This window comes from Bos grunniens, chromosome 5, assembly GCF_055505025.1.
Source record: "Bos grunniens cultivar Pamir isolate PY7600 chromosome 5, Bosgru_T2T1.0, whole genome shotgun sequence".
NCBI classification, from domain to species: domain Eukaryota; kingdom Metazoa; phylum Chordata; class Mammalia; order Artiodactyla; family Bovidae; genus Bos; species Bos grunniens.
This window is the reverse complement of record NC_141169.1, coordinates 78,055,931-78,072,018: the sequence shown is the minus strand read 5'-3', so window position 1 is coordinate 78,072,018 and position 16,088 is coordinate 78,055,931. Positions and strand designations below refer to the sequence as shown.

Below are 16,088 nucleotides of genomic sequence, written 5' to 3'. Positions count from 1 at the left end.
GAAGAAAATGTTAGGTTCTAAACGTGAGGTTTGTTTTTTGTTTTTCTTTTAAGGGCAACCACTGTATAATTGTTCATGCTTTAGTAGATGGAAAATAAAATTCACAACCTCTCTAGTCTGTGATGTGCCTTGCTTGACACTTGAAGGCTGCTCTCTAAATGTTGGCTGAATGAATGAATGAATAAGTGAGATTACTCTTAATTTCTGAGGTACTTTAATATAAGTTACAGATATGAAAGGAAATCTCTCATAAGACATGACAGCATGCTGGCAGAAGGGTAATATGCTGCAACTCTTCATACAGTTTTATACAATTACAAAACTTCATGTAGTTTTATAAAATTAAACTATATCAAGATAGAAAAATGTGATATTTTGAGATACAAATGGGTAGAGAAGATATAATGACAACATTTTTACAGGAAAAAAGACAACTGTTGTATAATAAAAGATAGCCGAAGTGCAACAGATATTCAGTTCAATCTAAACAATACTTATGGAGCACCTCTTTTAGATAAGTATGAACACTGTCAACTATATCACTAAGAAAAACTTTCATATATTAAAAAGGGTTAACTTCTTTGGACTTAACTTCTTCATCTGTAAAACTGAGATTTAGTACCCAGTACCTCAAAATAGCTCAAAACTAAGGTTTTTGTGAGAATAAATTAAAAATTTCTACTACCTAGGACACTGAAGATACTTAAAAGTTTCCCCAAGATAATACTACTGATGATTATACTCAGTAATGGTTTCTTACATTCTTTGTAATGAGTTCAGGGAGCTTCAGCAGAGAGCTGATGAATCATTTTCAATGAGTTATTTTCTATCATATGCACTATTCCTTTAAACAAAATTAAGCCACGTTTTTCCATGCTTCAAGAATTATTAAAAGCATTACTTTATTTCTGATTAGTTTTCCAACCCACACACAGAAAAGAGATATTTATTTTTCCAAATCAGTATTTAAATAGAAATATGAAATGGAGAACTGAAAAACATATCTAGTCATGTTTTCTTTTTAGGAGGTCAAGGGACAGGGAAGTTACGAAGCTGGTATTGACAGGGGTCCAGGTGATAAAAGGTGCATAGAATTTTTAATTAAAAATATTAACTAAAAGCTCCAGAAAAATTTCCCCTTTAGAAAAAAAGGAATTCAGACTTGACTTGAATCTGGGGTCTAAGCCAGCAGTAATAATATTCCTTAAAAGCCATCTCACAGATAACAATGAGCCCATCCGTCATTTGCTTCAGGAAACTTCAGAAAAACAAATAACATTAACACATCTGGTTGGGGTGCAGTATGCTACCCCTGTTAATAGTAAGCATTACCTGTTATTTGCTTCTTAGTCTCCAAGTCTCTGGTTTGCTTTAACACCTGGAGCAGCCGAGGCACTCCACTGAGTTCAGCTACCTCCAATTTATTGTCATTATCTTCAAACACCAAGTTTCTCAAGGCCCCACACACGGCTCGCTGGATATCTTCATTCTGAACTTTTAGGAGCTGTAGAAGCTTGGGGATGCCATGAAGCTGATAAACCTGGGAAGTAGATGCATATTTCAGATACTTTTTAATTTTTATTTGATAGTAAAGATATTCAATGTAATATGAATGAACAGATGAAGTTCATTGAATTTGCTGATAACTACCACCAATTAATGTGTGGTGCAACCTGACACTCCAGTGTACAACACACCCCAGCTCTAAGGCAGTAACTCTCATCAAGGGCTCAGGATAAATCTGTGAAGACTGAAACCCATAAGAAAACTGAAGGGCAAAGTTAAGTAATAAAGGGTGAATAAATGATAGTTAAGTGGATGTTGTTGCTGTTTAGGCAGTCATGTCTAACTCTTTTGGGACCCCGTGGGACTATAGCCCACCAGGGTCCTCTGTCCAAGGGATTTTCTAGGCAAGAATTCTAGAGTGGGTTGCCATTTCCTTCTCCAGGAGATCTTCCTGACCCTGGGACTGAACCTGAGCCTCCTGTATTGTATGCAGATTCTTTACCACTGAGCCACCTGGGAAGCCCAATTAAGGGGACAGAAAAGCCTTAATCACAATAAAGATGAAGAGAACTAGGAATCCAAGAAGTAGAGAAGGTTTTATGGAAGAATACCATATTACATGAATTTGTTTTCCAGGACAGAGCTATACAGTCAATATATACAATGGAAATTACCTCCATCAGTAGTAGAAATAAAAATTCATTTTTCATCTACCATGGCCATTGTAGTAGCAATGCAAACCAACCCTAAATGCAATTTTTTTTTTTTGAGATATAAATGACATAACATTTATGTTAGTTTCAGGTGTAGAACATAATGATTCAATATCTGTATATAATAAGTCTATTACCACCACACATAATTGGACTTCCCTGATGGCTCAATTGTTAAAGAATCCGCCTGCAATGCGGAAGATCTGGGTTCAATACCTGGGTTGGGAAGATCTCCTGGAGAAGGGAACTCCAGTATTCTGGCCCGGAGAATTCCATGGACAGAGAAGCCTGGCAGGCTACACAGTCGATGGGGTTGCAAAGAGACAAACAGGACTAAGCAACTTTCACTTTCACCACACAGAGTTACAAATGTTTTTCTTTTGATAAGAACTCTTAAGATCTATTTTCTTAGCAACTTTCTATTGTTATCATGCTGTACATTACATTCCCATGACATTTATTTTATAATTAGAAGAATGCAAGCTATTTTTATAATCAATTGTTTTGGCTATTTAAAAACATTTAAATAAGTTATGCAAGCATTTTAAGTAAATAACATAACTTTGTAATTTTTAATATGCTATTTAAAAAATATTTCTTCTATACAAATATGCAAGAAAGGGCATGCTATTGGAGAAGGAACCTGAGGGTAAGAACTAGGAAAAAGAAAAAATGATGGCTTTGATTCTGAAACCTAAGGCTGTTTAAGAAGAGGCCAAATAATGACATTCTGAACAGGGTGACTTTGTGTTTTAGGCTACAAACATTGAAAGAAATCAGGAGGTGGATGCAGTATTGCTGAAGAGAAATGTTAAGTTACAGACTGAGGGCTTGCTTTCTCAGAGGCTTCCACTAGCATCTGATTAAAACTTTTTAGTTGGTAAGACCTTTTGGTAAGGATCTCAGTCATTTTTACTGTCTTAATGCAGAAATTTATAGGAATTAAGTTGCTGTGAATACATTTCCCCTTAGGATAAATTTCATCACTTTATGAATGATGTCCTAACTGCACAACTGTTTCCAAACAGGAGAGACCTGCACACTTGGCTTGGTGGCGCATTTCACATTTTCTATGTATCTGATAGGCAGATAAACAGAATTTAAGACACTGTCTTCCAGTCTTACATCTTCCTTTGTCACGACTGGGGAGAGATTAGCAAGTCAGGAATAAAAGTCAAGGCTGTGAGATAATCTAGGAAAAATAATAACCACAATAATAAAACAAAAAATAACAACTCTTCCTCCTATGTCTATCATTAGGAGGTATTGGCATAGTATTAAAAATTTTATATATTAACATATACATTATCTAAGCAATAGGTTGCAAGAACCTTAAAAGGCTAGTACTCTTTGGGTCCCTTTAAGGCAATAAAGAACACTTCCACTTTTGACTCCCTTCTGAGGGAATAGTCAACTTGGGAGACTGGCTACAGCAATTTTGTTGGGTTATGTCTAAAATCATTCTAATGTGTTTGTAAGAAAATGCTAATGATAGCTATCAATTAGATCTGGACCAGCAGATCATCTATTTGATCATCTATTTCAAAAGCAGAAAGGCAAAACTTACTTGAAAACAGCCGATAACTCTTGTGTTTCCCTAATTCTGTCAATAGTTTTTATGATGGCTGAATTCCTATTCTATAAACTCCTTAAACGGTAGATTAACTATGGAGATATTTCATTTCTTAATTTATAACTTACAAGTTGCCTTCTTCAAAATATGATGTGAAACGGCTTACTGGCCCAATTTCATTTCTACCTGTGATGATAGCGTGGGTCAGAAGTGGCTAGTGGAAACCTCCACTGCCTTGTCCGGGTGGCATGAATGGCTGGCTTCTGCTCACATCCCTCTGGCCCATTCCATTACCCTGTCACCTTTATCCCCTTGGCTTTCAGCACTTGCTCCAGTCTAGAAAGAAGAAACTTCAGACACACCATACTTGGATAAATGCTGAAATCCAGCTACAGCTTTGCTCACTGGAGAATGTGCCTCCCTAGTGTTTGGCACCTACCTCACATTTAAAAATAGATTTTAGCTATTTTTACCAATTTTATCAATTAAATGAATATAAGTCATATCAAGTGCAAGAAGCTGATGACATTCTGTATATTGCCTGTAACTTGGACAGCTGGTAATGACTCCTATACACATTTGTTGTTGTTGTTGTTTAGTTGCTAAGTTGTGTTTGACTCTTTGTGAACCCATGAACTGCAGCCCATCAGACTCCTCTGTCCATGGGATTTCCTAGGCAAGAATTCCTAGGCAATTAATACCACTCCAGTATTAACTGCCATTTCCTTCTCCAGGGTATCTTCCCAACCCAGGAATTGAACCCATGACTCCTGCTTGGCAGGTGAATTCTTTATTGCTGAGCCACCTGGGAAGCTCTATATACGTTAGGTCCAATGTTAAATGCACTGTTCCTGCCCCTTTGAATTCAGGGAAACAGGCAGGACCAGAGAAGTTGCATATGTTTATTTTACACTGTATCCTCAGCGGGGAAAAAATACTTTGGGGAAAGGAAAAAAAAAACAGAATTACACGAACATTTCAGAACTTCAAAAAAAACTTCATTTGAAATGGTTTCTAAATATATGAAAGGGCAGAATTGCATACTAGAATTTTAACTTTCTCCTTGATTATTCTGATTCTCTTCCCTGAAAACTCTTAAAGACTTAAATGATGAGGGTTTCTGATAGCAAATAAGTAGAGGGAACAGACAAATTCTCTTGGCATAAGGGCTTCCTCATGCCCTGGTGCCTTCACTCTCAATTCCTTTCCTGTCTGAAATGCTCTGCCATTCTGCCTTTCTGTTGGCGAAGTCCCACTTATCCTGCATAACCAGCTCAAATATTACCTCCCTCCGCAAAGTGCCACTCTTTCTTTCCCTCTCATTACAATTAATCACTCCTTGTAAACTGGCATAACCTTTCAGGAAGGCAATTGTCAATGTGTTAAAAACTTCAAACATACTCACTTTTAGTAAACTTCATTAGGAAATAATTTGAAATGCAGATACAGATTAACATGATAATAGTAACTACATTATTTATAATACCAAGAAGTAAGAAACCATAAAAGTCCAATGATGGGGGAAGACTGGCTAATAGTTAACTGTCACATATTCATATACTGAGGTATCCACAGAAGAGGCAGAGCAATGCCTGAACTGACAGGGATTTTATTGGTCATATAGTTCCCTCATCAGTTAAATGGGATTATATAAGATTGGCAATTGTGTGCTAGGCCCACAGTAGTTCTCAACATATAGTAGTTACTACTATTATGATGACTATGCCACCGATAAAAAAATATATATTTTGCCATGCAGTGGCATGTGAGATCTTAGTTCCCCGGCCAGGAATCGAACCCATGTCCCTGAAGTGGAAGCATGGCATCCAAACTACTGGACCGCTAGGGAATTCTGTTTAAAAAATATCTTTAATGTTATAAGAAAATGATTCATGCAATGTTGCTGAAAAAAAGTTGAATACCTATGCATTTCTGCTCACAGATACAAGGAAGGGAATGTGACTAGGGAGTTTGGGAGAAATGGTGGGATTATAATGTATGAATGGGGATTTCTACTTTGTATTTTTTTTTGAATAGCAAGCATGTATTTATGCATGCTTTTAAAAAACAAAACAAAAAATTCTCATAAAAAAGCTACATATTCAATTTGATGACAGCTATGTATATGCATGCACTAAAAAATTAGAGAGTAAAACCAAAATAATAACAATAGATGGACTGTGGGTTTTTTTCTTTCTTAATTTCCTTCTAAAACATTTTTTCTTTTTTAATTTCTCAAATTTCTTATAATAAACTTATAAAAAGATTTTGCAAAAGAGTTATGGCAGTCACTGCTTCAGTGATGAGATTTGAAGTAGGCATGGAAATAAAACCAGCCTAAGAAGGGTCTTACAGAATAAACTATGGGATTTGTTCTTTATAGTATAGGCAAGCAGGACAGATATTGGAAAGGTCTCCTGGATGCTATGAAGAGGCTGGGCTTAGGTGTGGATAAGAATGGAGGCAGAGAGGTTAATTAGGAGTCAGCTGTATTAACAAAGATGATGGTGACAGGGATCAGCATGGAGGCACCGAAAAGGGAGAGAAAGTGTAGGTAGATTCCAGACATGTGTAAGCAGCATTAACAGGACCTGAAGACTGCATGAGTATGAGAGGTAAGGAAAAAAGAAGGTTCAAAGTCTGTCCATATTTTGGTATCAAACTACCTGAGTGAATTACCACTCAGAGAGGAGAGAGCTATTATTTCAGGGCAAGTGTTATATGATTATCTAACTGCATTCTCACAACAACTCAGTAGTAGGGCTATTATTTTCAGTTTAAAGGTAGGAAAGCTGAGGTTGAGACTGGTAAAGTATAGGTAATTAGGGTACTGGGATTCAGACTCAGCCCCTAGCTACTCTTGAGAGTCAATGCTTGAACATCTCAACTCAGCAGAAAGAACAAGTTTAGAAGGAGGACTGGGAAGTTGAGAAAATGCAGCAAAGACGATGTGTTCTTTTTTAGATGAGCTGGTATTGAGTACGCAGGATGCCTAGGAAATAGACATGTGGTTTGGAACCTGGGGAAAGACTGGAGATGCTGTGAGTCGTTAGCACTGAGATCACATTAGTGGAAGTCAGAGGAGTGGATGAGGTCGGTCAGGAGATGGTGTCAAATAAGAAAAGCCCCAGGAAAGCATCTAATAAACATAAACATTTAAGGTACAGGTTGAGGATAATTTTTTTTTTTTTTTAAATAGAAGAAACCTGAAGGAGCCAGAGAGATGGAAAAAGAGCCAGGAGACTCTGGGCCAAAAGAAGAAAGTTTCAAAAAGGAATGAGGAATTGATGGTGTTAAATGCTGAAACTTATATAAAATAATAACTGAAAAGTTGTCAGTGGTCTTAAAAGTTTTTAATTTAAAATATTGACCTTTATATCCAAATTGTTGTTGTTTTTAGTAAATACATTAAAAAAACTATATTATCATTCTTAATATTAATGGGGTTTTGTGAATGCCCTTGGGTTATATTGTCACAATTGTTAGATTTCCTATCAAGCATGTATGTGTTTAGGTTTCATATAGTTTTCATGTTTCATTATTCTCAAAACCTGTCTTTGTTTTAGCTTTATCGCACTGAATAAGAGCTAAGAAGGAAAGCACAGGTTTAATCTTACATGTAAGCAGAATGATATTTATAGTCAAGTTAGTAGTTTAAGAGAGTGGAAATCTAGCCCAACTTGGGTAACAAGAGAATATTTCATGTAATCCCACATTATAAAATGAAAGCATGTATAAAATTGCTCAGTTTTAAAAATTGGGAATAAAGATTTGTGTATAAAGAGGGTTTATTACTAAATATACTATTTTTTTAAAACAATCCTTATTTTTTTCCATGGAATAAACATAGACAAAGGGTCAGTGAGAAATACCCAAGACTTATATAACTTTTAAAAGTAAAAATATATGGAATAGATCTTTTGAAACAATACATAATAGATATCATGAAGAAAAAGACTGACAAATTTACTTCATAAGAATTTAAAATCATGCATAATGAAAGATATCATAAGAAAAGTCAGGAAACAACATTGTCACATAGGTAGCAATGGGCTAATGTGCATAATAAAGAACTCTTACAACTCATTAAGAAACAGGCAAACGTCTTAGAAAAATAACGTAAGTTAAACAATGACAATCGACTGAATAAATACGAAGTCAAAAAATATAAAAGGTGCTCATCTTCATGAATAATTAATGACATGCAAGTGGAGAAAAAAAAACAGTGGAAGCTCTGACTTACTACCCAATCTGTAGGATTAATCACATGCTCTTTCTCCTCTGTGAAATCCAGATTTTGAGTACCGTCAAACTGGCAGGTTAGTATATGTTGGCCTTTGGACTCTTATTTATTCTGTTTACCAAGAGCAAATTAGGTATGTTACCCAATGCATTTATGCCAACTGTACTTGTTACTGTAATTATGTAATTTATTTACCTATTCTATGTAATTTATTTACCTATTCTGAAAAAGCTCTGTCTCTCTGAAAGCTAATTTGAATGCTTTAGAAAGACTAGATAAAGGTGAAGAGCTTTGAAAAGATCTGTAATTGGTTGTAACTGGAAGAAATTAACCTAAAAGGCTAGGTAAAAATATAAGAATCTAGAAGGATATGAACTCCAATGAATTAGGGCCATTAGGTTCTCATTTTACTCTAAAAAATCTAAAAATGGCAAATGAAACATAATGGGCATAGTTTATATATGAAAAACAATGACAAACTCTGTGTGTTTATAATTTTTTTAAAGGATTTTCTCTGTAATTCTGATAACCTGATCAGTGATTGTCTTGATTTCAAAAAGAGGAAAATTTATAATATAAAGAAATACCTTTCTTTCTGCTTATCAGATTAGCAAAAATGAACGAAGAATCATATCTTGTGACAATGGTGCATGTAAATAGGCACTTGGACACCATGTTGGTGGGAGGGTACATTTGTATAATTTAGGGGAAGATTTATAGCAAGTTATTTGTCAAAATTAAAAATGATTCACCAGTAATGAGGACTGGATTTACCTAGCACTTACATGGTTTTAAAAACCAGACAAAATATATAATTGTTTCAATAGCTGGACATGAGGCAGGGATGGACAGTGATCCCTAGGAGACGGCGAACAAGGAAGGAGAGCGCTAGTGCTGCCTCAGACCACAGTCTTGAGAGACCCCAGGCTGTGGCGTTGTAAGGGAAGTCTTAGGTGGAATTCAGCAAGCAGAGCTGAGAAGGAGAGTGACGAGTACAAGAAGAAAAGGAAGGACGAGTACTAGTAAGAAAAGGATTGCACAGAAGGAGAACTCCTGAGATCTGCAGAGGGTCCCCATTTAGTATTCAGCAGAGTATTTACCGGTTTTATCTTTGTGAGGAAACTGCCTGAGGCCAGGCAAGTAACTGCCTAAATAAAGTTACTGCTTCTCAGGCTCACAAAGGCCTGTGAACGGTGCCTATTCTCACCAGCCAGCCAGATAGACAAGGTTAGTCAAAGAGCTATTTTAACTGTCTTGCATATGTTGAGAAACATGTTAAGTATAGACAGAAGATATAAAAAAAGACTAAAATTGGACTTCTAGATATGAAAACTATAATTTACAAAATAAAAAGTACACTGAATGAAATAATGGCATATTCAACAATGCAGAAGAAAAGGTCAGTAAATTTAAAGCATAGAAACTGAATTTACCCAAAAAGAAACATACAGGAAAAACAACTAAAAAAGAAAAACAGAGTACACATGAACTGTGGTACAACTTCAAGCAGCCTAATATATATGTAATATATGTAATGGCAGTTCTCAAAGGCAGGACAGAAGATTTCCTAAATAAAATTTCAAAATTTGATGAAAAGTAGAAATCCACAATTTTGAGAAGTTTAATGAACTCCAAACCACAAGAATGGTCTAGTGGTTTTCCCTACTTTATTCAAATTAAGTCTGAACTTGGCAATAAAGAGTTCATGATCTGAGCCATAGTCAGCTCCCGGTCTTGTTTTTGCTGACTGTATAGAGCTTCTCCTTCTTTGGCTGCAAAGAATATAGTCATTGTGATTTTGGTGCTGACCATCTGGTGATGTCCATGTGTGGAGTCTTCTCTTGTGTTGTTGGAAGAGGGTATTTGCTATGACCAGTGCGTTCTCTTGGCAAAACTCTATTAGCCTTTGCCCTACTTCATTGTACTCCAAGGCCAAATTTGCCTGTTACTCCAGGTATTTCTTGACTTCCTACTTTTGCATTCCAGTCCCCTATAATGAAAGTGAAGTTGCTCAGTCATGTCCGACCCTCAGCAATCCCATGGACTGCAGCCTTCCAGGCTGCTCCATCCATGGGATTTTCCAGGCAAGAGTACTGGAGTGGGGTGCCATCGCCTTCTCCGCTATAATGAAAAGGATATCTATTTTGGGTGTTAGTTCTAAAAGGTATTGTAGGTCTTCATAGAACCGTTCAATTTCAGCTTCTTCAGTATTACTGGTAGGGGCATAGACTTGGATTACTGTGATATTGAATGGTTTGCCTTGGAAACGAACAGAGATCATTCTGTCATTTTTGAGATTGCATCCAAGTACTGCATTTCAGACTCTTTTGTTGACCATGATGGCTACTCCATTTCTTCTAAGGGATTCCTGCCCACAGTAGTAGATAATAATGCTCATCTAAGTTAAATTCACCCATTCCGGTCCATCTTAGTTTGCTGATTCCTAGATTATCAACGTTCATCCTTGCCATCTCCTGTTTGACCACTTCCAATTGGCTTTGATTCATAGACCTAATATTCCAGGTTCCTATGCAATACTCCTCTTTCCAGCATTGGACCTTGCTTCTATCACCAGTCACATCCACAACTGGGTGTTGTTTTTGCTTTGGCTCCATCCCTTCATTCTTTCTGGAGTTATTTCTCCACTGATCTCCAGTAGCATATTGGGCACCTCCTGACCTGGGGAGTTCATCTTTCAATGTCCTATCTTTTTGCCTTTTCATACTGTTCATGGGGTTCTCAAGGCAAGAATACTGAAGTGGTTTGCCATTCCCTTCTCCAGTGGACCACATCCTGCCAGACCTCTCCATCATGACCAGTCCGTCTTGGGTGGCCCCACACAGTATGGTTAGTTTCATCGAGGTTTGTGATATTGTACAGGAGACAGGGAACAAGACCATCACCAAGAAAAAGAAATGCAAAAAAGCGAAATGGCTTACAAAAAGGTGTGAAAAGAAGACAAGCAAAAAGCAAAGGACAGAAGGAAAGATATACCCATTTGAATGCAGAGTTCCAAAGAATAGCAAGGAGATATAAGAAAGCCTTCCTCAGTGATCAGTGCAGGCATCACTGACTCGATGGACGTGAGTTTGAGTGAACTCCAGGAGTTGGTGATGGATAGGGAGGCCTGGTGTGCTGCAATTCATGGGGTCTCAAAGAGTTGGACACGACTGAGTGACTGAATTGAAGTGAACTAAGAACTACCATATGATGCAGCAATTCTAATTATATGTATTTATCCTAAGGAAACAAAAACACTAACTCAAAAAGATATATGAATCCCCATGTTCACTACAACATTGTTTATAATAGAGACATGGAAACAACCTAAGTATCCACTGATGAATGAGTAGATACAGGAGTTGTGGTGTTATGTGTGTATACATGTATATAGTCCATATATACACAGAATATTATTCAGCTATAAAAAGGAAGCAATTATGGTCACGGCAACAACATGGATGGACCTTATAGGCAGTATGTGAAGTGAAATAAGTCAGGACAGACAAACACCCTATGATCTCACTCACATCTGGAATCTAAGAAACAAATGAAACAAAAACAAAATCATAGATCTATACATAAAACAGGTTGGCAGTTGCCAGAGGTTGGGGAGGGGGTTTGAGGTGGGGTACACTGGGTGAAGGGGGTCAAAGGTACAAATTTACAGCTGTAAAATCAATAGTTCCAGGGATGTACTATACAGCCTGATGACTATAGTTAATAATATGGTACTGTGTATTTGAAAGTTGCTAGACAGTAGATTTTAAAACTTCTCATGACAAAAAAAAATCTCATAACTATGTGTGGTGATGAATGGTAACCAGATTTATTGTGGTGATCACTGTACAATACATTCATATATTGTATCATTATATTGTATGTCTAAAACTAATATGTTATATGCCAATTATATCTCAATTAAAAAAAAACACAAAAGACAAAACAAAAAGCAGGAAAAACTGTTATTAAGAATATTAAAGTATAAGCCTTTCCCTTTCTTCCAAAAAAAGAAAAGAAAAACAACAAAAATCCCCCAAATTAAATTCCTCAAAAAAAAAAAAAAAAACAACTAAAAAACCTTATAGGTAAAAATCATACTTAAGAATGAAAGCACAACTGAATGCTTTCCCTTATGATCAGGAACAGGACAACATATCCACTCTTCTTTTTAACACTGTACTGGAGGTTCTAGCCAGCACAAAATAAAAGATTGGAAAGGAAAAAAAAAAAACCTGTCTTTATTTGTAGATGGTATGATCTTCTATGTAGGAATATGATGAATCTACAAATATGTTACAAGAGCTAATAAGTAAATTTAGTAATAACACACATACAAAATCAACAGATAAAAATGAACTGAATTTCTATCTACTATCATGAAACTATCAAAAATTAAAAAACCATGACCATTTATAAAAGCATCTAGAAATATGGACTTTAAGGACAGATCTGACAAAAGACATGAAAGATCTCTAGAGTAAAAAGTAAAAAACACTGCTGAGAGAAACTAAAGACCAACATAAGTGGTAAAATATACCATGTGCAGAGGTCAGAAGACTTGCTTAGATGTCAGTTCTCCACAGATTGATCTATAGATTCAATGCAACCTCAAAACAAAATCCCAACAGTTGGTTTTAAAATATGGAAATTGACAAGTTTATTTCTAAAATTCAAATGCAACTGCAAAAAAACCTATAACAGCCAAAATAATTTGAAAAAGAACAAAGTCAGAGGACTAGCAGTACCTAATTTCAAGACTTAATATAAAACTATAGTAATTGAGACAGTATGATATTTGTATAAAGACAGGGGTCAATGGAATAGAATGCATAGTCCAGAATTAAACTCATGTATATGATTAATTCCTTTTCAACAGAAGTGCAAAAATAACTCCGTATCAAAAGGATAATCTTTTTGACAAATCCTGCCTAAACAACTGCATATATTGATATACATGTTTTAACGAAAGGAACTTTGGTAAACATCTTGCAATATATACAAAGATTAACCACAAATGGACTATTCAACTATAAAGTCTTATACTTATAAAAACTTCTGGAAGAAATAGGAGATTATTTTTGTGACCTTTGAGAACAGAAAGATTTCTTGGATACACCATGAGAAGTGTGATCCACGAGGAAAAAACTGATAAATTATACTCCATCAAAATTTAAAACTGTTGAAAGAATGAAAAAACAAAACACAACTGAGTGAAAGTATTTCCAAATCATACATATGAAAAAAGACATATCCAGAATCTATAAAGAAATATCAAAATTCAATAATAAGAAAAGAAGACCCAAATAAAAAAACAGGCAAAAGATCTGAAAACATTTCACCAAAGATGGTATCAATATATAGATAACAAGCAAATGAAAAGATGCTCAACATCAGTCATTAGGAAAATGCAAATTAAAACCACAGTGAAAAACTACTACAAACCTATTGCCTCTAATCAAGACTGACCATATCCAGTGTTAGGACACAGGGGAACCAGAACTCTCATACATTGTTAATGGGAATGTAAAATGGTATAGTTACTTTGTAAAACAGTTTGGCAAATCCTTAAAAGTCGAACAACTACAATATCATCCAGGTATTCTACTCCAAGGTATTTACCTCAGAGAAATTAAAACATCTGTTTGTAAACATATGTTCATAGCAGCTTTATTTGTAATAGCCAAAACTCAAATGCCCATTGACAGGTAAGTGGATAAACACATTATGGTAACCACAAAACAAAATACTACTCAGCCACACACACACACACACCCACACCTTTTGATACATACAACCTTAAAAGATTTAAGCTGAATAAAAGAATTCAGACCAAAAAAATGCATATTTACTCTATGATACCATTTATATACAATTCTAGAAAATTCAACTAATCTATAGTAACAGAAAGCAGATCATTAACTGTGGGTTGTGGAGGGGTGGGATGTACTGATTACCAAGGGGCACAAGCAAACTTTGGAGGTAATGAATTTGCTCACTGTATTGATTGTGATGATGGTTTCACTGTATCAAAACATGTATCAAAAATTTTGTCATTTTTAACCTTAATAAAACTGTTAAAAAACTGAACAAACAAAATTAGTGCATTCATACAAGAGAAATCTATGTAGCAGTTTTAATTAACACACACACAAACATATATATGGAATCTAGAAAGATGGGACTGATGAACCTATTTGCAGGGCAGCAAAGGAGACACAGACATAAAAAACAGACTTGAGGACACAGTAGAGGAGGGTGAGGGTGGGATGAATTGAGAGTTAACGCTGAAACATATACACTACCATATGGAAAATACACAAGGAGCTCAAATCCAGTGCTCTGTGACAACCTAGAGGGGTGGGATGGGGTGGGAAGCATGTTTAACAGGGAGAGGACATGTGTATACTTACGGCTGATTCACGTTGATGTATAGCAGAAACCAACACAATATTGTAAAGTGATTATCCTCCAATTAAAAAGAAATTTAAAAAAAATCTATGTAGGTAGCAGTTTTAAAGAATGAAGGTAGGGCTAATACATACTGAAGATTTTCAAGATATACTGTTAAATTAAAACAAAGTACTGAGTATTGTAAGTAACCTGTTATTTGTGATTTTATTTTAAAACAAAAAGGATATTTAATCCACCCATCCAATAACTGCTTCTACATGCATAAACTATCTCTGATACCTTAAAATTGATGTGAGAGACAGAGAGAGAGGCGGGGAGGAGGAGGATAGAGAATGGGAGGTTGAGAGAAAAAGAGGGAGATGGAGGCCTAGACTGGGGTTTGGAGTAGGAGAAAAACTTCTTTTCACTATGTACCTTTTTAAACTATGATTTTTTTCCCCCCTACAAATGTACCATTTAAAACAAAGTGACCTATTGATTCTATCTTGGAGTATCTGTCCTATACCAACACTGGTGGAAATGCCAAAAGATATATGTATAAAGCTATTCATTGAGTCACTGTTGTAATGTTAAAGAAACTGTTTAAGGAAAATAAAAACTTAGAACACACCGCTCACATTTAATATATTTTTTAAATATAGAAAACAATAGCCTAAAATGTACACTCATTTTCTCTCTCTCCCCTCTTCTCTCAAAAAAATCTCAAAGTACACAGACTGCTATAAACAATTATCTCTGGAGATGGTTCTAAAGGGAGAGGTCAGACAAAGAAAGGAGAGGTACATGTAGTCATTTTTGTTCTAATTTTCTGGATTGCAGAAAATTTTTTTGGTAATCAGTGTATATTTCCTTTTAGATTAAAAGGTCTCAATAAAAGATTATTTTTAATTATTTAATTACTTTAAAAAATAAGCTATGATTGACATGAAAAAAATGAAAGTTAAAGTCACTCAGTCATGTCTGACTCTTTGGGACCCCATGGACTATACAGTCCATGGAATTTTCCAGACCAGAATACTGGAGCGGGTAGCCGTTCCCTTCTCCAGGGGCTCTTCCCAACCCAGGGTTCAAACCCAGGTTTCCCACATTGCAGGCGGATTCTTTACCAGCTGATTCACCCGGGAAGCCCACAAATAATTCAATAATTTCAAATATTAAATTAAATTTGGTTTCAGTTTGCAGGGTCACCATCATAGATGTGAAAGTATGCTTGTTTTGCACTAGACTTGAGATGATATACTCACCCTTTTCCGTGCTTCAGATTTCTGGAAGCACTCATGCTGTATGAAAGTAGCTGCAATAGGAATCTTGGACGGTGGCGTGTGGTCTGCCTCAAGCATACTCACTGCTCGCTCCAGAGTCATCTCCGTGTCTACATTCCTAGACAAACAATCACAGATTCAGCAAGATTCCAAACCTGCTCCCTCCTGCCTGTCAACTTGATCCTCCAGGGGATAACCTGCCTAATATCAGGAAGCACCTAGAACATCTGAGCCTTGGATCCTGTTTAGGCAAAGGAAAAATTAGCTTCTGAGGTCAGAAGGTACAGGAATCCAGCAGCAGAAACACTCTACTTCTGGTCAGACTAGCTTCTGAGGACACTACTGAATTGAGAAGAAACTTCCCTCTATTTAAGATA

At 36.0% G+C, this 16,088-nt stretch overlaps 1 protein-coding gene across 2 annotated transcripts in view; it reads right to left on the bottom strand.

The window, feature by feature from the left end:
- Positions 1-16,088, bottom strand: part of PKP2 (plakophilin 2) — an 80,346-nt gene that overhangs the window by 38,498 nt on the left and 25,760 nt on the right. For both annotated transcript variants that reach the window (XM_086401356.1, XM_086401357.1), the window contains exons 4-5: positions 15,694-15,829; positions 1,333-1,540 (exon numbers count right to left, since the gene is read on the bottom strand). In XM_086401356.1, the coding sequence (XP_086257482.1) occupies positions 1,333-1,540; positions 15,694-15,829 (344 nt within the window). The remainder of the gene's footprint in view (positions 1-1,332; positions 1,541-15,693; positions 15,830-16,088) is intronic.